The 22,261-nt window shown below is 40.4% G+C and overlaps 2 protein-coding genes across 6 annotated transcripts in view; both read left to right on the top strand.

Moving 5' to 3' along the window:
• Positions 1-5,231, top strand: part of CHD8 (chromodomain helicase DNA binding protein 8) — a 63,159-nt gene extending 57,928 nt beyond the window's left edge. For all 5 annotated transcript variants that reach the window (XM_059372384.1, XM_059372386.1, XM_059372387.1 and 2 more), the window contains exons 35-38: positions 84-197; positions 380-559; positions 956-1,072; positions 4,253-5,231. In XM_059372384.1, the coding sequence (XP_059228367.1) occupies positions 84-197; positions 380-559; positions 956-1,072; positions 4,253-4,819 (978 nt within the window). In that variant the 3' untranslated portion in view covers positions 4,820-5,231. The remainder of the gene's footprint in view (positions 1-83; positions 198-379; positions 560-955; positions 1,073-4,252) is intronic.
• Positions 5,232-6,310: 1,079 nt separating this feature from the next.
• Positions 6,311-22,261, top strand: part of SUPT16H (SPT16 homolog, facilitates chromatin remodeling subunit) — a 39,865-nt gene continuing 23,914 nt past the window's right edge. The window contains exons 1-2 of the mRNA XM_059372389.1: positions 6,311-6,515; positions 22,105-22,197. Coding sequence (XP_059228372.1) covers positions 6,450-6,515; positions 22,105-22,197 — 159 coding nt within the window. The 5' untranslated portion in view covers positions 6,311-6,449. The remainder of the gene's footprint in view (positions 6,516-22,104; positions 22,198-22,261) is intronic.

The raw sequence follows: 22,261 nt of genomic DNA on the forward strand, positions 1-22,261 counted from the left end.
TTACCCTAAGATCCCCAAAGCTTAATATTTACTTTAAAAACATGTGCCATATGACATCTTGGGTGGGTGGGTTGTCTTCTTAGGAGGAAGGATTGAAGTTAACATTCCAGAAGCACAAGTTGATGGCTAATGGAGTAATGGGAGATGGACATCCTCTGTTTCATAAGAAGAAGGGAAACAGAAAGAAGCTAGTTGAGGTGAGTGGGAGAGAGTCTTTAACATGATTAGGTTTTTTATTCTCACTAATTGATGAAGGCAGTTGGGATTAAGGGACTAGAAGATACTAGAATTACTTTATGGCTACCATTGGCTCTGCTCCCCCTCCCTCCTTGCCCCACAAAAGAATATGTGCTCATGGGGGTGGATTCTGGGTTTGCAGCTGGAGGTGGAGTGCATGGAAGAGCCTAATCACCTTGATGTGGACCTGGAGACCCGGATCCCTGTCATCAATAAGGTGGATGGTACTTTGCTGGTGGGTGAGGATGCCCCTCGCCGGGCTGAACTGGAGATGTGGTTACAGGGTCATCCAGAGTTCGCTGTCGATCCCCGATTTCTAGCGGTGAGTGGCAGTTCCATCCAGCAAGATTTTAAAGTCATTCCCTTGGTATTTAAGCTGCGTGAGGGCAGAAGCATGCCATAGTATGTCATTTTTTTCTGCGTCTGTCAAATACTATAATACTCAGTCTTCCTAACTCACAGAGTTGTATGAGGATCAAAATAAAATAATGTTAAAGCACTTATTAAACGAAATACTAGGTAGATATTTATTATTGAACTATTATATAACCACCTAATTTTGGGGGGGAGAGGTCTGCTAATGGCAGTTTTCCAGTAGGACTAATCCTTTATTTATCCATGCAATAAGCATTTGTTGTCAAACTAAATATTAGTACCTTAATAATTACTCCAGGGAGATTTTTTTTCCTTTAGGATAACTAATACTTTTCTATTTCAGTATATGGAGGATCGCAGAAAACAGAAGTGGCAGAGATGTAAAAAAAATAATAAGGCAGAATTGAACTGTTTGGGAATGGAACCAGTACAGACGGCTAACTCTAGGAATGGGAAAAAGGTGAGTGAGACTGAGGCATTACTGCTCTGTTCCCACATTAGATGTGACTGGAGAACTAATTTTGTGTTCTGTTACTTACCTTTGGACCAGTGTATGCAAAAATATACGTCAGTCCACCAGTCAGGAAACTAGAGTCATTTCTTACTGGTGTTTTTACAGTTCTTGGCATCATCGTATATAAAAGAGCATAAACTTCTAAAAAGTAACTTTAGCACTTTAAGCATATTAAAACATAAAATTAGTAAGAAGTGTTGGAACAGTCAAGGCCTTCTCTGACTAGCTAAGGGATTTTTGGCAGATCCTTTAAATTTCTCAGTTTGTACATCTTGAAAAGCTGAAGGTATAGGAGCAGATAATCTCTTTAAAGTTTTATGATGCTGTACATTTTAGAAGTGATGTGGGACATAACAAGGACTAGTCATAGTCCTAGCGTTTCCCAACGTGGGGAAAGTTGAGAATCACTGATAATAACACCAGTAATGGAAAAAGGACAGGGAAACATGTTTTATAGTTTATAATAATAACTTTGGTTATTCCATTATTTTCAACTGTACTTAGGCTTTTATCCCAGTTATAGGCCATTTGGTAGACAAGGTACCCATAATCCTTTGCACCAGAATCTGACTATAAAAGTTTCTCTTTGTTATGTTTGCCTTACTTTGGTCAATAGTTGCCTTTTTTAAACATACTAAATCAGGGTTTTGTAAGCAGTCATTTAAAATGATTAGCATTTATGGGGCACCTGGGTGGCTCAGATGGTTGGGCGTCTGCCTTTGGCTTGGGTCATGCATCCTGGGATGGCATCCTGGGATCGATCCCCACATTTGGTTCCCTGCTTTGTACAGAGCCTTCTGCTCCCTCTCCCTCTGTCTGCTACTCCCCCTGCTTGTGTTCTCTCTCCGTCAAATAAAATCTTTTAAAAAAAAAAATGATTTGCACTTATCTACCATTGGACCTTTTATATTCATCTTTACACATGTATATTATATATATATGTAAAACCACATGGTATGTCTTTAACAAAATTTATTTCCAAATAGACAATATATATCTTGTGCATTTAACAAATTGAGATTGGTACTTTGCATATTATAGTTATTTGTGAGATGCATTTATGAGGCTTATTATTTTTACATTGTGGAGGTGGTTTCATATAAATATTGTTACCATAGAAGAATATTTTAACTTTTCCTCATATCCTCCATGGGACCAAGAGTATAATAAGCAGAGTGGTTGATATGGAAGGCTGATGGCTGGAAGACTGGTATCTTCTGTCTTGAATTTAACATTCTAGAGGAGCCTATAAAAAAGGGTTTTCTTCCAGTATTACCTGTTTTTGCCTCAGGTATTTTGCTACTTTTTTATAGTCTGTTGATAAATCTAAGAAAGAAAAGATCCTAGGGCATCACAGAATCATAATATGACTATTATAGGATTTTTTTTTAAAGACTTATTTGAGAGAGAGGGAGAGTGGGAGCAGGGGGAGGTATAGAGGGGGAAAGCATCTCAAGCAGACTCTGTTCTTGAGCCCACCGCTCATTAGAGGGCTCGATCTCACGATCCTGAGATCACAACCTGGTCCTAAACCAAGAGCTGGATACTTAACTGACTGTGCCACCCAGGCACCCCAGTATGGAATTCTTTTATTTTATTTTTTTTCTAAGATTTATTTATTTATTTGACAGAGAGAGAGAGAGATCACAAGTAGGCAGAGAGGCAGGCAGAGAGAGAGGAGGAAGCAGGCTCCCCGCTGAGCAGAGAGCCCGATGCGGGGCTCCATCCCAAGACCCTGAGATCACGACCTGAGCTAAAGGCAGAGGTTTAACCCACTGAGTGACCCAGGCGCCCACCCAGTATGGAATTCTTAATGCAGACAGAATTAATGGTGTATTATTACTGGTACCTGCAGGAGTTTAGGTGCTGTTATTGTTATAGTTTAAAAATCTGTACAAATACAATGTTTTGAGATGTTTCTTTTTCCAAATCAAGAAGGTATATTCACATGTCAGGTATTAAGCTTAGATTGGTAAATAGCATCCAGAGACATGGTTACCAAATGTCTGAGTTTCATGCCTTGGTACCCAGTATTATACTTAGGTCTAGCAAAGCAGAGGCACTACAGTAATAAGTTCCAGCTTCGGTATACTTAGTCAAAATTTATAGCCAGAATATTCAGAGGTGCGTGGGTGGCTCAGCCCAATTAATGCCTGACTTTTGATTTTAGCTCAAGTATTGATCTCAGAGTCATGAGTTTGAGCCCTGTGTTGGGCTCACACTGGGTGTGGGGTCTCCTTGAGATTCTCTCTCTATCTCTCTCTCCCCCCGTCCCTTCCTGCCCGCTTGGATTCTCTCTCTTTCTCTCTAAAAAATAAAAATAAAAAAATTTACAGACAGAACATTTAGAAGCTTAAAAACAACAGATATGGTTTTTTTTTTTTTTTTAAGATTTTATTTATTTATTTGTCAGAGAGAGAGAGAGCACAGGCAGAGTGGCAGGCAGAGTCAGGGAGAGGCAGGCTCCCTGCAGGGCAAGGATCCCGATGTGGGACTCGATCCCAGGACGCTGGGATCATGACCTGAGCCGAAGGCAGCTGCTTAACCAACTGAGCCACCCAGGCGTCCCAGATATGTTTTTTTTTTTTAATCAATGTGAAAAACACTTAAGTTTCGTGAGGAGCTACCCACAATCTTTTTGTTGTTCTAGACATCCAGAAAGAAGTCTTAACCTGACTTGTCTTTAGTTTACCACAATCTGCTGTGCTGTAATAGTTTTGTAAATGTCAATATAGTTGTGTTGTGCTTCATATGGTAAGATCATGTGAACAACCTGCCATCAGTAAAGTATACTGTGCAAATACTGATTCATTCACTGGCTTGCCCAATCTCCTTGTTAACAAAGGTAAGCATCTGTGAAATGGCTGGATGGAGTAAAGGTACAATGTAGTCATGGAAAAAAGCAAAACTCTGGTTCACATAAATGTCAGTATCAATCTCCATTTTAGCTTTAGCTGGAATGTTTCCAGCAGTAAAATCCAGTATTTCCTCTTCCTGTTGACTATGCTTGCTTTGCTTATCCTAAAGATATTCAGTGGAAAAGCACTTGCAAGCTAGGATTCTATTGTCTTCTAGTTTGCTTTTTTCCTTTCTTTGTTTTTACTATCTTCTGCTCCTTCCTCCTAGGGTCACCATGCTGAAACTGTGTTCAACCGGGTTTTGCCAGGGCCTATTGCACCAGACAGCAGCAAGAAGCGGGCCCGCAGAATGCGACCAGACCTTTCAAAGATGATGGCCCTGATGCAGGGCGGAGGCACTGGGGCCCTGTCTCTGCATAATACCTTCCAACACAGCAGTAGTGGCCTGCAGTCTGTGTCATCCCTGGGTCACAGCAGTGCCACTTCTGCATCTTTGCCTTTTATGCCGTTTGTGATGGGTGGTGCAGCATCATCCCCCCATGTAGACTCCAGCACCATGCTTCATCACCACCACCACCACCCCCACCCCCACCATCACCACCATCACCATCCAGGCCTGAGAGCCCCTGGCTACCCTTCTTCACCAGCCACTACCACCTCTGGTACTGCCTTGAGGTTGCCACCACTGCAACCTGAGGAAGACGAGGACGATGAGGATGAAGATGATGATGATGATTTATCTCAGGGCTATGATAGCTCAGAAAGGGACTTCTCACTCATTGATGATCCTATGATGCCAGCCAACTCAGACTCAAGCGAAGATGCTGATGACTGAAGCCCCAGCATGGTCCCCATTGCTTGGGTGGCTGCTGTATTTTCAATTACTCTGGCCCTTGGACTATGGAAAAGTGGGAGGGGCAGGGGAGATGTGGGGAGACCCAGGACTCCAGGAGGTGAAAAGGAAGAAAAAAACTTGTACCTGATTGCTTCCAAATTTGAGAGGATTGGGTGGGCAGGGGGAACTCCTAAAATAATACATGACCACTTCCTCATTTCTGGGGAAGGAAAGGAGACTAGAGCAGCTGATGTGCTCACCCCTCCCTAAACCCCTCCATTAACCACAGACTATGTAGCGCTGGCCCTAGCCTCTGGCAGAGCCTGTTCCTGGCCGAACTGTGGATACAGCTGGAGGGTCAGGAACTGTTACCTTCCTTCCCCTTGGCATTAATAAATTTAAGTTAATCCTTTTCCACTCTTCCCTTGTTCTATATTTGCTAAAACCCAATATAAAGGTTAATTTTGAATTTATAATGGGTAATTTCAATACTACTTTCCTAAAGCTCATTATTGTAAATGCAGTTACCTTGGATAGGACAGACAAGTCATCTGTACTCCCATTAAAGGATATATAAGTGTAGTCGATCCAGCTTGCTAAAGGCAAGGGAATTGTTTAAGAGGACGCAAATGTTCCAGATTCAAACTCCCAAGTTCTCGGAAGAAATGAGAAGGAAGAATTTCTTCAAGGAACCATGTACATTTTGTTTGGAATTAACCGCAATAACGGTACTTTGGGGTAGCCATAAGAATGTTATCAGTTAATGAACTTTGGCAAGGGGAGAGACTGGAAGGAACGGTGTCAAGAATTGGACGGGGGCCGGGGCTGGGAGCGGTGGGAAGGGAGTGATGGGCAGACTGGGTTGTGTGAAGCCCTTCAAGCCATTTGTTTCCTAAGACTCCTCCCCTGCCATCCCAGCGCTCAGATGAAGCCTGGGCATTTTATTTCCCTTTCTGAGGCAAATAGTTTTGTGGACTTTTTCTCCCTGGTTAGTGCTCGTTCTGTTCTCGCCACCAAATCCTAGTCCTGGAGCAGCAGCAGCTTTTGCTTTCCTACCATGTAGAAGCGGAATGCACCCGAAGTTCCCACTCCAATCCCACGTCAGATCCCGCTCTTTCCGCTACCCTCTCAATTGTCGGTGGGTGGGGCCGTAGCAGCGGCGCGCGGCGGCTTGTGTGGGGCGGGGCAGGCAAGGCAGGCAAGGCAGGCCTCCCGCCTCCTTCACAGTGCCCAGCTGCCGCCTCGGCCTGAAATCCGAGCTCCTGGAAACCGCAGTAAGGCTGAGAGTAGGGGGTGGGCGGAGCGTCACGTGACGACGTCTCCTCGCGTGCGGCTGTTGCTAAGTTGACAAGAAAACCCCGCGAAAATCTAGACCCTTTTTGTGTTGCACATTTTGTTGATTTCCCCCACTGTCTTTCTTCCTTTTGAACCCTTAACCTCCCGAGAGAGGTTTAAAAAAACAAAACAAAAATCCCCCAGGCGCTGTCGGGACCCGGAAGCGGAAAGGGCATCTTTGAGGTCGATACTTCCGGGTCACTGGGAGAGTGCGGGATTCCGGGGCCGAGAGCGGGTGGCGGATCCGGGACCTCGCGTGATTCTCGGAACCCGAGTAGGAGCGGCGGCTGTGGCTATGGCTGTGACTCTGGACAAAGACGCTTATTACCGGCGAGTGAAGAGACTGTACAGCAATTGGCGGGTGAGATAGATCCCGTAATTTTCCCTAGGGAGCCCCCCTCTGCCATCCCATAATAACCCCATTTCTCGGCGCCCTTTTTTCCTTTTCCGTCGGGAATTCCCGGGTCCAGTGTCGCGCCCCTTTAGTTGCTGCAGGACCATTCACCGCAGGCCGCCCCCAGCGCAGCCCCGGAACAGGGAATCCCCCGCAAACACTGCCCTGCGGCCACCACCATCTTCCCCGCGTGCTGGCCCCCGTCATGCATAACAGCCTCCTCTCACAGTCTCTTCCCGCCCCAGAAGAGGCATCATCCTTCCCTCCCACTCTGTGATCACGTCTTGCCGCCCTCCTCCTGCAGTGTTAATACACACCCACGCACTCGCTCTGTCCTTCCAGAATCGGAGTACTGCGCCCCAGGTCCCGCCAGAATTACAACCTTCTTCGTAAAGGGTGGATGGAGGGGCTGGTAGGATGTGAATCGGGCTTTCCGTATTTATCATTTGCGGGGCTTGTGCTGGAGTTTAAAAAAAAAAAAAAACAACGGATCACGCGCAACCGTCTCATGTTCTAGGCCCTGACGTGGGTAGCACAGAAACCTAATGCTGAAAACCTGCAAGCTTTAGTAATGCAAAAACGATGTGATGCCTAAAACCTGGTTAGTTTTCCTCCTCGGTAGAGTATTCAGGGCACGTGTTGAGAAAAAGAGCTGTTGCAGTCCAGTAGTTTAAAGATAGGGTAATCTTGCCGCTTGAAAGACGTCCACGGTTAAAATTTATTTTTACGATAGTAGTTTATCAGTTCATATATTTGATTGCCTCCTGTGGTGTAGGCTGTGCTGTCTAGCTTAAGTCTGGCCTCTGAACTCTGTCATCCAGGGAAACTAAAACTAATAAAGACTTATAAAACCTGAAAAACGTTCTGACAAAAATGATTAGTTCTGATTTCAGCATTGTAAATTGCCTTTCAAAGAGACTCTCTACTGAAAACCAAGCTATTAAAGTTGGTGAGTTCCCTGCCATTCATATTAAAGGTTCATGTGTCTGTTTCATCTTTTGAAGATAAATGCATTAGATAACTGAAAATAAAATAGATTCTTTGTTGCATTTTATGAAAAGGAAAAATAAGGACTTTATACAGATAAATACTGAGGATAATTTTTTTTTTAAAGATTTTATTTATTTATTTAACAGAGAGAGATCACAGGTGGGTAGAGAGGCTGGCAGAGAGAGAGAGAGAGAGGGAAGCAGGCTCCCCGCCGAGCAGAGAGCCCGATGTGGGACTCGATCCCAGGACCTGAGCCGAAGTCAGCGGCTTAACCCACTGAGCCACCCAGGCGCCCCTGAGGATAAGTTTTAATTTAAAAAATTTTGTACTGGTTAATTTCTAACGAATTTCAGTTTCTTTCCCTGTTCCATTTTTACATTTTTTTTCCTGTTCCATTTTTACATTTTAACATAATCCACATTAGAAAAATTTTTTCTAAAAGCTGCATTATTTTCTAGAGGTTAATAAGTACAAATGTACACTAATCAGAAGCCCTCTCTTCCACCCCCAGGCCCTGAAATCATGCATCTTTGATGTGGAGGTTGTTTCTACTTATGGTGATTCAGTTAATCAGGTTATTCTTCATCTTCTCTAGACCATTCACAAAAGCTGAGATTAATTTAGAGCTCAGAGTTCCCTTACATGATAGATAAATACAAAACATGAGACTAGGAAACACTTGAGGGCTGAAGACAGTTTAGCAAAATTAATATAAAATGACAGTCTTTAAATTCAGGGAAGTTAAATTATTGGCCCTAATTTTTTGTTTCTCAAAAATCATTAAAATTTATCTGGGCCCTCTTAAATCATTTGTTAGATGATAATGGTGTTTGAGTTATGAGCAAGATTCATATAAAATGGAAAATTTGTGGCTAATTATTACAAAATATTATTTGAGGAAACTTTCTGCTTTCTTGTAACTGTAAATTTTAATAACTATGCCCAGAGCCCACCTGTAGAATTTCTTTCTGCATGCACAGCTTTTCCAGGTTACAGTACTTCTGTTCTGATCTGCTTAAGTGTAGATCATGGTTGTCTAGGGTATGAGGTAAATTCTGTTTGCTTATTCTTTGTGCTGTAGCAGAAAGTGGAATATATAGGTGCATAATACGGTTATTTTTTACACTTTCTCCTTTTTTAATAGAAAACTAGCGTTGAGATAAGGGAATAACTTGAAGTTAGCTGTATAAGTTCCAAGCTTTGCATTGTTATACCCGTCTTCAAAGAACTATCCATTATGACAAAAATTCACAAACTAGAGAATTAGTTGGGTGCCATATCTACTTTTTAGTTTTAGATACCTTCAAGCATAAGGTTTTCAGAACTGTGTGGTTGTGTGGTAGCTCCAACTCTCTTCAGCCTCACAGGGCAGAAGAAAATCAAAAAATTAGCCTTGTTTTGTTTTTTAAGTAAGAACAGGAATTAATGTGACTCCTATCTCACTTATCTGCAGATTGAGTTTGGGTTAGATACATATTGTGAGGCTATTGCAAGTACTTTACCTTTTTTTTTAAAAGATTTTATGTATTTGAGTGAGGGCACATGGGCATGAGTGAGGGGAGAGGGAGAGACAGAATTTCAGACTCCATGCCCTGGGCAGACCCTGTCTCCTGGCTTAGTCTCACAACCTTGAGATCATTACCCGAGCCAAAATAAAGTCAGACACTTAACTGAATGAGCCACCTAGGCGTCCCAGTAAGATACTACTTCTTAATTAACAATTTTCATAACTTATGTCCTAAAAGTAGTTGTAGCATCACATACTTCTGTTTGAATAGAAATTTTAAAACATCAATGAGAAATAGTGTCATTCGAGAGATGAGAAAAAAAGGCTCAGTCAAAAATCAGGAGATCTCGGGTTGCCTGGGTGGCTCAGTTGGTTAAGCAGCTGCCTTTGGCTCAGGTCATATGATCCCAGTGTCCTGGGATCGAGTCCCACATCGGGCTCCTAGCTTGGCAGGAAGCCTGCTTCTCCCTCTGTCTCTGCCTGCCATTCTGTCTGCCTGTGCTTGCTCGTGCCGTCTCTCTCTCCCTCTCTTTCTCTGACAGATAAATAAATAAAATAAAATAAAAATAAATCAGGAGATCTCTGTAGTGACCAGAAATTATTACTGTCTTATGACTATGCCTGGATCTTTGAGTCTGGTCCAGTCCTGCCTCTTATTTTTTAAATTAGAACTGCTGCAAGCAGAAAGGATTTGTGGTGCACCTGTCCATTCTGTTAGAAAACTCCAGGTGGTAGTAGTAGGTCATGAGAGTGTGCTATGGGCTTCTCTGGCCTCTTAACTGGTTCTTATTCAGGGCTCTCAGCCTTCTCAGCATTGTCATCATTTTTAACCAGGCATTATGATTAGTACGAGGTGATGATTAGTATGATTAGTATGATTATGATTAGTATGATTATGATTAGTATGAGGTGAAGGAGGTTAGTCACTGTTCTGCAGTTTCAGGTTTTTTGGCTTTTTTTTTAAGATTTCTTTTTTCTTTTTTTTTCTTTTCTTTCTTTTTTTTTTTTTTTTTTTTTTAGTTTGACAGCGCAAGCACGGGGAGGGGTAGAGAGAGAGGGAGAAGCAGACTCTCGGCTGAGAGGTGGGGCTCCATCCCAGCACCCCAGGATCATGACCTGAGCAGATGCCTAACTGACTGAGCCACCCAGATGCCCCAAGTTCCAGCTTTTTGAGAACCAGTGGAAGCAATATCCAGGCATATCCATTTGAGACCTACCTCTTGGTGCATCTTGCTATGAGTAAACCTCGGCTTTGGTCATTTGTCTTTTATCCCAAAAGAATTCTGTGAACTGTCAGAATTTGCAGCTGTTTTGAAAAGGAATGGCTGATCCAGTGCATTCATTCATGTGTCTGTATGCCACCGGTCAGAATTGAAATGGTGGGTGGCTCTTACCCTAAAAAGTTTGTGCCCATGGAGAAAACTGTATGCTGTAGTGTCAGTCCTTCTCTCAGTTACCGGTTTCTGACTCAGCTGTTTTTGTCATGGACAAGTTTCATGTTCTGGATTGCTCTCCAAAGCTAGGCAGTTACTGTCTGTGGCTGAGGAAGTTTCTTTAAAATACAGGCAGTACCCAGACTACTTTGAGCAAAGGTAATGGGTTACTTCTACCCATCTCCATTCTTCATGGCTCTTTTATCTTGAGGTAGAGACAGGTTTAAGCAATGCACTGGTCTCTCGACTTCAGGAAGAGAAGGGCTAAATGGAAGTAAATGCCTGGGCAGGTTGGGATTCATTTATTCTTGCATGCTCAACTTTTATAGTCTACTCTGGCTACCCACTTTCTTATTTTCATTTTTTATCCCTGTATACCATCACACTTAGTCTAACTTCTCTTCTTTCTTAATACTTTCTAAATCTCTTCCTCACACATGGATATGAAAAACTTCCAACATACAGAAAAGTGAAAGAATTTTATAGTGAACACCTGTGTACCCACCACCTAGGTTAACAATTAACATTTTATTATACTTGCTTTATCACATAACCACCCCCTTGATAAGTTTTTTTCACAACTTTTATTAAAATCGGTAGTCAGGGGGCACCTGGGTGGCTTAGTGGGTTCAGCCTCTGCCTTCAGCTCAGATTATGATTTCAGGGTCCTGGGATTGAGCCCCGCATAGAGCCTGCTTCCCCCCCTCTCTCTGCCTGCCTCTCTGCCTACTTGTGATCTCCCTGTCTCTGTGTCAAATAAATAAAATCTTAAAAAAAAAAAAAAAAATCAGGGGGCACCTGGGTGGCTCAGTGGGTTAAGCCTCTGCCTTCTGCCCAGGTCTGGTCTCAGGGTCCTGGGATCAAGCCCCACATCGGGCTCTCTACTCAGCAGGGAACCTGCTTCCCCCCCTCTCTCTGCCTGCCTCTCTGCCTACGTGTGATCTCTCTCTCTCTTTGTCAAATAAAGAAATAAAATCTTTAAAAAAAATTTTAAAAAACCAGTAGTCCATTTACATTTTTATGCTCATGTAGATGAAGTTAATAGAGTATAATTTCCTTTTCTCTACAGTTTTTCATTTTTCCTGATGCTAATGATTGCCAAATTTTTTCTCCTTTTTTAAATATCCCTAGCCCCAATTTTTCCTGCAGTTCTTTCATAATGTTACCTATTTTTTGTTTTAAAATTCTCACACTTGTCAGGTGTTTTATTCTGTGGTTTTTCTTTTTTTTAAAGATTTTATTTATTTATTTGACCGATCACAAGTAGGCAGAGAGAGAGAAGGGGAAGCAGCCTCCCCACTGAGCAGAGAGCCCGATGTGGGGCTCAGTCCCATGACTCTGAGATCATGACCTAAGCCAAAGGCAGAGGCCTAACCCACTGAGCCACCCAGGTGTCCCTAATTCTGTGTTTTTTTAACCACCAACACCATTCCCCTCCTGCAGCCTTACATCATATTGTTCTGTCTGTGCAGGTTGTACTCCAGGCCCATTGAACTTGGGATTTTCCAAGGTTGGGTCCACTATGTCTTACAACCCTTATTTTGATTTGTTTTTTCTTTGTTAAAGTATTTCCTCTAAGAGCTTCTTGAGAATATATGTTTCCTGAGCTGTTGTGTGTCTTAAAAAGTTTTACTGTCTTCACTTTTGATTAGGAATATAGCTCAGTGAGAATAAAATTCAAGGTTGATAATCTCAGAATTCAGCTCAGAATTTTGAAGCTATTGTTTGTCAGTCTTCAGACTTTTTTCAGTATTGTTTTTCAGAAGGCAGATGGATCTCTTTCCTGTTCCAATGTATATGGCCTGTTCTCTCTGAAACATTTAGAATCATCTCTTCATCCCTTGGGCTTTGAAATGCCTTGGTAGGAGTCTTTTTTTCCCCCTCCCTCCTTGCATTGAGTTGGGAAGTAGGGGGCCCATTTAGTCTCAGGACTCAGTGCCCTTCAATGGTAGAATTGTTCATTGTTGGTTACTTTCTTTTCTCCATTTCCTCAGTGGTCTCATTCTTTCCCCTGAAATTCCCATTCAGGAGGTTTAGGTCTCTTGGCTTGAGTTTGTTCATTATTTTTCGGTTTTATTTCCTATTTCTTTATCTTCCATTTGCAGTATTGTTTCTTAACTTTATTTTCCCACTTTCTGTTGAATTTTTAAAAATTTTTTCAGCTATTTTTAATTTCTAGGAGTTCTTTCACATCTTTTTTTTTTGTTGTTGTTGTTTCATGGATGTGCTGTATTTATTTATTTTATAGGAGGTATTTTAATTTTTATCTTCTGTCCTCTGTCCTCTCTGTTTCCTCTGAGTTTCCTTGCTTTCTCTCTTATGTGTTGGAGACTTCACGGAAACCAAAATAAGGCTTGGCTACTCATCTGTATTAAGAATAAGACTATAACTGGGGCGCCTGGGTGGCTGAGTTGTTAAGCATCTGCCTTTGGCTCAGGTCATGATCCTGCAGTGATTGAACCCCACATCTGAGCTCACTGCCCAGTGGGGAGCCTGCTTCTCCCTTTCCCATTGCCTGCTGCTCCTCCTGCGCGTGCAAGTGCTCTCTGTCTGTGTGACAAGTATGTAAATAAGATCTTACCAAAAAAAAAAAAAATCATAACTTTTGGCAGCTCTGTATGAATGGGGCCTCTCAACTAGTTAGGGGTGACTGTAGAGTGAATAGGCTTGCTTATTCCATGGAGAACTCCCAAATGTCAGTATCTGAAGTGTTCTCTCTGAATTCAGTGAGGATGTATAAGAAAAATCCTCTCAATTCTTTTATTTGGGACATTTGTTCCCAATTATGATCATTCAAAATACAGACTTTCATTTAATTCTCTAAAAATTAGTACTTGCCTTCTCCTGGACCTAATATTTGAGTCTGTAGACCTTTTCTTTTTCCCCCAAAGATTTTATTTATTTATTTGATAGAGATCTCAAGTAGGGGGACAGGCAGGCAGAGAGAGAGAGACAGGGGAGGAGGAAGCAGGCTCCCCACTGAGCAGAGAGCCTGATGCGGGGCTCAATCCCAGGACCCTGGGACCATGACCTGAGCCGAAGGCAGAGGCTTTAACCCATGGGACACCCAGGTGCCCCAAATCTGTAGACTTTTTGAGCCCATTTTTGTAGAGGCATTAGGTGTTGTCTCAGGACTTCCAAGAATCCTGGGTGGAGGTTAAGTAGATTGGGGTATTGTCCTTTTGTTAAGCTTACTGACCAGACTTTCTGTAGTCCTGAACTCATCCAAGTACAGTGTACCCTGTTCCCTTTCCCTGATCCTTGGTGCCTCCTAAGTTCTGAGCTCACTGGGGCTCTTTGAGATATGCGTATCTACTGATACCTTACCAGTGAGAATGCTTGTCAGGCATTCTTGGGGTGCCATTACCACAGCTCTGCTTAGTCAGTTCCCACTCTTTGTCCTCTTTTCATCTTCCAAAAAACTGTTGATCTCTTTAAACCTAAATGTATTCAAAAAGGATACTTTCCATCACTATGATTGAAAATACTGTCACTTTCCAAAAATAAAAAGTAGATGTTAAAAAATAAAGATAATGTAAGTGCAACAGCATTACTAAATTGTAGCAGGTGTTAAGGACTAGCATTAAAAATATAATCTTTTTAAAGAAAATTTTATTTTTTAAGTTTTTAATTTTAATTCCTGTATAGTTAACATACAGTTATTATCTTAGTTTCAGATGTATAATCTAGTGACTCAGTTCTTCTCTATGTTAACTCTGCTCTTCTAGGTAAGTGCACTCTTCATCCTCATCAACTATTTTACCCATCCCCCAGCCACCTCCCCTCTGGTAACTGTCAGTTTGTTCTCTATAGTTAAGAGTCTAGGGGAGGGACACCTGGGTGGCTCAGTTGGTTAGGCAGCTGCCTTTGGCTCAGGTCATGATCCCATTGGCCTGGGATGGAGTCCCACATCGGGCTCCTTGCTCAGCGATGAGCTTGCTTCTCCCTCTGCCTCTGCCTGCCACTCTGTCTGCCTGTGCTCTCTCTCTCTCTCTGACAAATAAATAAAATCTTAAAAAAAAAAAAAAAAGAGAGTCTAGGGGAGCCTGGGTGGCTTAGTCGGTTAAGCAGCTGCCTTTGGCTTAAGTCGTGATCTCAGAGTCTTGGTTCCCTTCTCTGCTTCTCCCTCTCCCACTCCTCCTGCTTGTGCTTTCTAACTTTCTCTCTGCCAAGGAAATATATAAAATCTTAAAAAAACAATAAAAGAATCTGGGGCTCCTGGGAGGCTCAGTTGGTTGGGCAGCTGCCTTTGGTTCAGGTCATGATCCTGGAGTCCTGGAATTGAGTCCTGCATCAGGCTCCCTGCTTAGTGGGGAGTCTCTTTCTCTTTCTGACCTTCTTCCCTCTTGTGTTCTCTCTCTCTCTCATTCTGTCTCTCAAATGAATAAATAAAATCTTAAAAGAGAGGTTTTTTTTTTTTTTTTAAGTCTGTATCTGGATTTGTCTTTTTCCTTTGTTTGCTTGTTTTGTTTCTCACATACCATATACCAGTGAAATCGTGTGGTATTTGTCTTTCTCTGACTTATTTCACTTAACATTATACTCTCTGGCTCTGTACATGTCATTGCAAATGGCAAGATTTCATTCTTTTTTTTTTTTTTAACAGCTGAATAACATTCTATTGTGTGCATATACACACACACACACACACACACAAACACCTGCATCTTCTTTATCCATTCATCTATCGATGGACACTTGGGCTGCTTCCATAATTTGGTTATTCTGTATAATGCAGTAAACATAGGGGTGCATATATTCTTTCAAATAAGTGTTTTTGTATTTTGGGGAGGAGGTAGACACCCAGTGGCACAATTACTGAATCATAGGGTATAGTTCTATTTTTAAACTTTTTGAGGAACTCCATACTGTTTTCCACAGTGGCTGCACCAGTTTGCATTCCCACCAGCAGTGTTCCTTTTTCTCCACATCTGCCAACACTGCTTGTCTCTTGTAATTTTGATTTTAGTCATTATGACAGGTGTGAGATGATAACTCATTGTAGTTTTGGTTTGCATTTCCCTTATGATCAGTGATGTGGAACATCTTTTCATGTGTCTGTTGGCCATCTGTATGTTTAGAAAAATGTTGGTTCATCTGTCCTTTTTTACTCAGATTATTTGTTTTGTGTGTTGAGTAAGTTCTTTATACATTTTGGATATTAACACTATACAGATACATCATTTGTAATTATCTTCTTAAACAGGTAGGGTCTTGATATGATCAAGTAGATTTAAAGAGAAAAATAGGTAACTTTTTTTGCTAGGTAATTGAATATTTAAAGCCACATCTTTGATCACTTAAAATCATCTCCTATATGAGTTGTACACACTTTCAGAAAGTCTGTTCTGCTGCTGTACTAATGCAGTTGACAGCTAATTTTTGACACCAGTAACTGTAGTGGTGTGGTATGCAGTAAAATTTTTAACGAATAGCCTTTTGGTCTATATTTGGTCTATTATTTGTATAATAATGATGACAGATACATAGTAGCAGCTGTGACCTAAACACTGTTCAAAGCACTTTGTATTTTGTTTTTAATATTTATATATTAAATATATAAATAAATAGATAAACAAATATTTATATATAAATATAATTTATATTTCTGTTAGCTCATTTAATTCTGACAGCAATATTTATGATTGAGGAGAGTGGAACATAGAGAGGTTAGGTCACAGTAAGTGGTGGAATCAGGTATTCAAACCCAGGCAGTGTGTTTTCAGAGTGAGCCCTTACCAGTAGGCATTAGTGTATCTCTAAATATAGTAGGCAGACCTTGATACCTATTGCTTGCAGTTGCTGAAGAAATTTCTGTTAAATTTAAGAAGTCACCAATACTAACATCTTACCTGAGAAGTTTGTCAAATGACCCTGTGTCTCTTTATAGATAAAAATCAGAAGCCTTCCAGAGGGATTCATTTTTATCTCTAGGATTCTAATGAAATCCTCATCTGATTTGTTAACTGAAAGAGATAGAGATGGTAGGAAAAGTATAACTCTATCTGATACTCTATAAATGTGTGCTAATAGAAACTATTTTACCTTTAATATGTATATTTTAATTAGGTTTTCAGCACTTTTTAAAAAGTCTAAATCATCGTGAGTGTGAGGACTGCTAGTATATTTGTGTGGGAGTTTTAAGTGTGCTAGGTGTTGATTGGGATTTTGAATATGGTCGTGCTTACTGCATGTCAGGTTTTATTGTGAGGGTTACAGGTAATAAATAAATGCAAGTCACATAAAAAAAAAGTGGCTGCTCAGTAAATACTATTATTCCCACCTGAAACACTCATTTCAGCAAGGCTTGGCTGTCAAGTGTACCAAACAGACTGGAAGGTGGCAGAATTTGGAGACAGAAAGTGTTTGGTGGATGTTGAGAATCTGTGCAAGATGATTCGTCTAGAAAGGGGAGCACAGGGATCACAAGTCCAGATTCGACAAGGGCTCAAGTCTGAGTTCTGAAGATCAGCCCAAGCAGAAGAGAGATCAGGTAGGAATCTGGGACCATTTCGGAGCAGCACAGGGTTAAGAGCCAGCTTCCTCCAGTAGCCAGGCTGGCAGTTGGAGTTGGACATAGGACTGTTAGCCTTGTAGCATTTTTCTTCTTTTTCCTTTTTTCAGCTACCCCACTCCACTCTAATATTCCAGGCGTAATTTTTTTTTTTTTAAGATTTTATTTATTTGACAGAGCAAGAGAGCACAAGCAGCGGAGGGAGAAGAAGCAGGCTCCCGGGCTCCATCCCAGGACCCTGGGATCATGACTTGAGACAAAGGCAGATGCTTAACCAACTGAGCTGCCCAAGCGCCCCTCCAGACATAATTTAATCTGGAAACATATTATATATATAAAAATATTTTACAATAGTATGTGTTATGTTACTTCAGGTAACTGACGCAAGTTTTATAAGCAAATAACTTAAAGTCTCCCATAGTTTCAGAAGACTATTTTCAGATGTGATCTATATTAAAGCATTTGTACTCATAAGGTTTGAAATATGAAACTGTATCCCAGATTTTGCTAAGATACTTGGTTTCATTATAATCCTTTTCATTGTTTCACATTTTGAGAAAATTTTTCTCTGAATTCTTTATCTTTAAATATCTAAAATCTCCTGTTACTATATTTCTTTCCTGGGTTAGAGCTCACTGGTTTTGTGAAGAATCAATCAAGAGCTTTGATGAAATGGTCAGAGCAGCAGGGTTTCAAGAGAAATTAGGATTCGTCCTCTCACCTTTGTGATAGGCAGTGGAAAACTAGGCATTTTATTTGGATTGAAATCCTTGGGATGGTTGAGTTTGTTTCTGCATCTGCTTGAAAAAGCTGAATATGTGGGCCCTTTTTCTCTCCCTATTTTCAGTTTTATTGAGATCCCTTTGGATGATTTACCCATACTGTTAGTGATTAAGTTACATGATTACATTCTTTATATACTTTTAAGAAATGTATTACTGTGTATTTTCAATTTTTATACATGTTAATACCTTTTTCTTTGTAGAAAAATTTTGACTAGACAAAGACTTCAAGTAAAAAAATACAATAGACTTTTGTCTAATTTCAATGGTATTTTTTGCAGACAGATACTGGAGAGGGGTTTACATCTGTATCTAGAAGCCATAAGCATTAAATATAGGCAAGTGCCTGTTGCTAATTTTGGGAGATTATCAAGGTAGTGGTAATATTTTTGCCACAGAAATCTATATTTATTGAAGAATTGGTGCATACGTAGCAAAAATTGAGAAGAGAGAATGTTTAAGGCAAAGAGTAGTGTTAATGTGCTATGGCACAGGAATCAATATAGCATAGTGGTTCTCAGACCCTGATAGCAGAACTCTTAGATTCTTAAATTATTCATTACCCCAAAGATCCTTTCTTTGTATTGGTTGCATCAAATATAGAGAGAAAATCTGGCCTCATACATATGTGAAGCTGGAAGGGGGGGATATATATATATTTTTTTCCCTCTTTGGAAGTAATGCTTTATTTTTTTTTTAATTTTTTATTTTTTATAAACATATGTTTTTATCCCCAGGGGTACAGGTCTGTGAATCGCCAGGTATACACACTTCACAGCACTCACCAAAGCACATACCCTCCCCAATGTCCATAACTCCACCCCCCTTCTCCCAACCCCCCTCCCCCCAGCAACCCTCAGTTTGTTTTGTGAGATTAAGAGTCACTTATGGTTTGTCTCCCTCCCAATCCCATCTTGTTTCATTGATTATTCTCCTACCCACTTAAGCCCCCATGTTGCATCACCACTTCCTCATATCAGGGAGATCATATGATAGTTGTCTTTTCTCTGCTTATTTCGCTAAGCATGATACACTTTAGTTCCATCCATGTTGTCGCAAATGGCAAGATTTCATTTCTTTTGATGGCTGCATAGTATTCCATTGTGTATATATACCACATCTTCTTGATCCATTCATGTGTTGATGGACATCTAGGTTCTTTCCATAGTTTGGCTGTTGTGGACATTGCTGCTATAAACATTCGGGTGCACGTGCCCCTTTGGATCACTACGTTTGTATCTTTAGGGTAAGGGGGGGCGATATTTTAATAATCTTTTTAGATAATTATGAATATACTTTGTTACTACATTAAAACTTGAGAAGTGGTAATCTTTCAAAAATTAATTGTAATTTAAAATTTGAAACCACAACATTAACACTTTTTATACTCAGGTTATTGTACCTTTAATCCTTTACCCATGGATGACTTTTTTTTTTTTAAGATTTTAATTATTTATCTGACAGGGATCACAAGTAGGCAGAGAGGCAGGCAGAGAGAGGGGGTAGCGGGCTCACCACTGAGCAGAGAGCCGAGCAGAGAGCCCAATGTGGGGCTTGATCCCAGGACCCGGAGAGCATGACCTGAGCCTGAAGGCAGAGGCTCAACCCACTGAGCCACCCAGGCGTCCCTGCCATGGATGACTTTGTGACATCATGCATTGGTTCTCTCAGTTGTGCAGATCTTCTAAATGTTACACATTTCATTATATGGTATCAAAGAATCATGTTTGTTAATATCACCACTAATTTTACCAGGAAAGTTTTAAGTAGGGAAGCTAAGTTCACAGTGGCAAGTCAACTATTTCAGAATTCTAATTTTTGCTTGAAAACTAAAATATTTATCATTGACTACATAAGACATCATTTATGTTCCTTGAAACAGCAGGCTCACTTCATTAATTTTCAAGAAAATGTATGCTGGGTACCCATGTCTGCTTAAATGGCTCCCTCAACTTGTTATTCAGATAATTGTAAAATTTTCCTTAAGACAACCATTGTACTTCAGTTTACAGATAGAAGTGTTTTGTGTGTATTTCCCATTTCTTTACACAATATTGGAAAGACGTGCTCAAGGGTTGGGATTTCTTTTTTTTCTTTTTTTTTTTTTTTTTTAGGGTTGGGATTTCTTACTATTAATCATTTTTGTTGCATCAAGGACATTCTTAGAGAAACTGCCCTTCCCCCCCTTTCCATGAGTGTGCAGTAGTGAATAATTATTTTGGTTCCACTGCCTTGATTCATGCTAAGGCAGTAGGTTAACTACCATTGCTTTTGCATCATCAATGAGAACTAATGATAAAACTTTACCAACCTGAAAGAAAATACCTTCTCACTGAGAATCAGTGAGGGAATGCCTACAATTTCTCTGTGGTAATTTCTTTGTCTTAAGTATTTTGTTATGGTAGAGAAATTGAACAGAAACCTCAATTGGCATTATATTTGGATTCTTACTGGCAACCAGAAGCCTTGACGTGTGAAGAGTCTTAGTAGATGTCTCTCTTGACTTTATAGGGGAAGTTAGAGATTTGACCTTCTAGCCCATTATTACCAGTCTTTCAGTCTTGTAGAGCTATTGAAGAGTAGCTAATGGTTGGAGAAGTCACACTTCTCAATTTCAAAACTGGTTATAAAGCTGCAGTAATCAAAATAACATGCTATTAGTGTAAGGATAGGCACATAGATCATGGAATAGAATTGAGAATCCAGAAACAAATATCTACATTTGTATCACTTGATTTTTTTTTTTTTTAGATTTATGTATGTATTAAAGAGAAAGAGAGTGTATGCAAGTGGGGCAGTAGAGGGAGAGAGAGAACCTCAAGCAGACTCCTTGCTGAGTATGGGGGCCCAACTTAGGACTTGATTTCCTTGGTTTCCTTGATTTCCTGACCCTGGGATCTTGACCTGAGCCAAAACGAAGACTTTCAAGTGACCGAGCCATCTGCATGCCCCAGTATCATTTGCTTTTTCAGAATACATAATTTGGTTTTTGATTGGGACAGATCAATGGGGGAAAGAACAGTCTTTTCAAACTGGATATCCCTATGCAAAAAAATGAACTTAGGCTCCTTCCCCACACCATTCAAAAAATTTAACTCAAAATTAACCATGAGATCTAAATATCAGAGCTAAAACTATAAAACTTATGGAAATACAGGTAAATCTTTGGATTGTCCTTGGATTAGACAAAGCCTTCTTAGGTGTGAGATGAAAAAGCACAAGAAAATAATTTGGACTCCTTCAAAATTAAAAATGTTTGTGTTTCTAAGGACACCAGCATTATGAAAGTGAAAAGAACCCCCTGAATGGGAAAAATTTGCAAGTCCTGTCTGACAAGAAACTTATGTCTGGGTATAAAAGGAACTCTTACAAGTTAATAATAAAGCAGTAATTCATTTATAGAATGGGCAAAGAATCTGAATAGGCACTTAAAGGTAGGCAAATGGTCTAATCATGTGAAAAAGTGCCCAGCATCATTAGCTGTCAGGGAAATGCAAATAAAAACTACAGTGAGTTCCTACTTCGCACCCAATGGATGGCTCTGATTAAAAAAGTCAACAAATATTGGTCATAATATGGAGAATTTGGAACCCTGATAGATTGCTGTTGAGAATATAAAGTGGTACACTTTGGAAAATAGTCTGGTTAAACTGTTAACCTCAAAAAGTTAAACATATGACCTAGCATTTCACTAGATACATACTCAGGTATGTCTACACAGAAGTACATGAGTGTTGATAGCACCATTATTCGTAATAGCTAAAAAAGGGCAACAGCCCAGATGTCCAGCAGTTGATGATTAGATACTGTGTGGTAGATCCATAGGGTAGTTTGTTACTCGGTGACAGAAAGGACAAAGTACTGTTACCTGCTACAACATGGGTGAACCCTGACAGCATGTCAAGTGAAAGAAGCCAGACACAAAGCCTATGTATATGAAATGTCCAGGATGGACAAATCTGTGGAAACAGATTAGATTAATGGTTGTCTGGGAGGAGATGTATAGTAAATTGCTTGTGGGTTTCTTTTTGGGGAGATGAAAATGTTCTAAAATTAGATTGTGATGGTTTCGTAATCTGAGTACACTAAAACCATTGAACAGCATCCTTTAAATGGATGAATTGTATTGTGTATGAATTTTATTTCAATAAAACTCTTTAATAGAGTAACTAATGACTGCCAAGCGGACATGTACCTTAAAGTTGGCATTTCTGTTAAGAAAAAATTACATATATGTATACATATATCCTGAGTAAATACTTGAGGTCTGTATTCCAGTTTTACAAGGATAGAAAGAAAATGACCAAATTACTTACTCTTTGCTTTCCAGAAAGGAGAAGATGAATATGCCAACGTTGATGCCATTGTTGTATCAGTGGGTGTTGATGAAGAAATTGTTTATGCCAAATCAACTGCCTTACAGGTAAGGGATTTATGGCAGTCTTAGCCCTGAGAGTCACTGAATCATTGACAGCACTGTTCAGTGT

The sequence above is a fragment of the Mustela nigripes genome, chromosome 13, assembly GCF_022355385.1.
Source record: "Mustela nigripes isolate SB6536 chromosome 13, MUSNIG.SB6536, whole genome shotgun sequence".
NCBI lineage: Eukaryota > Metazoa > Chordata > Mammalia > Carnivora > Mustelidae > Mustela > Mustela nigripes.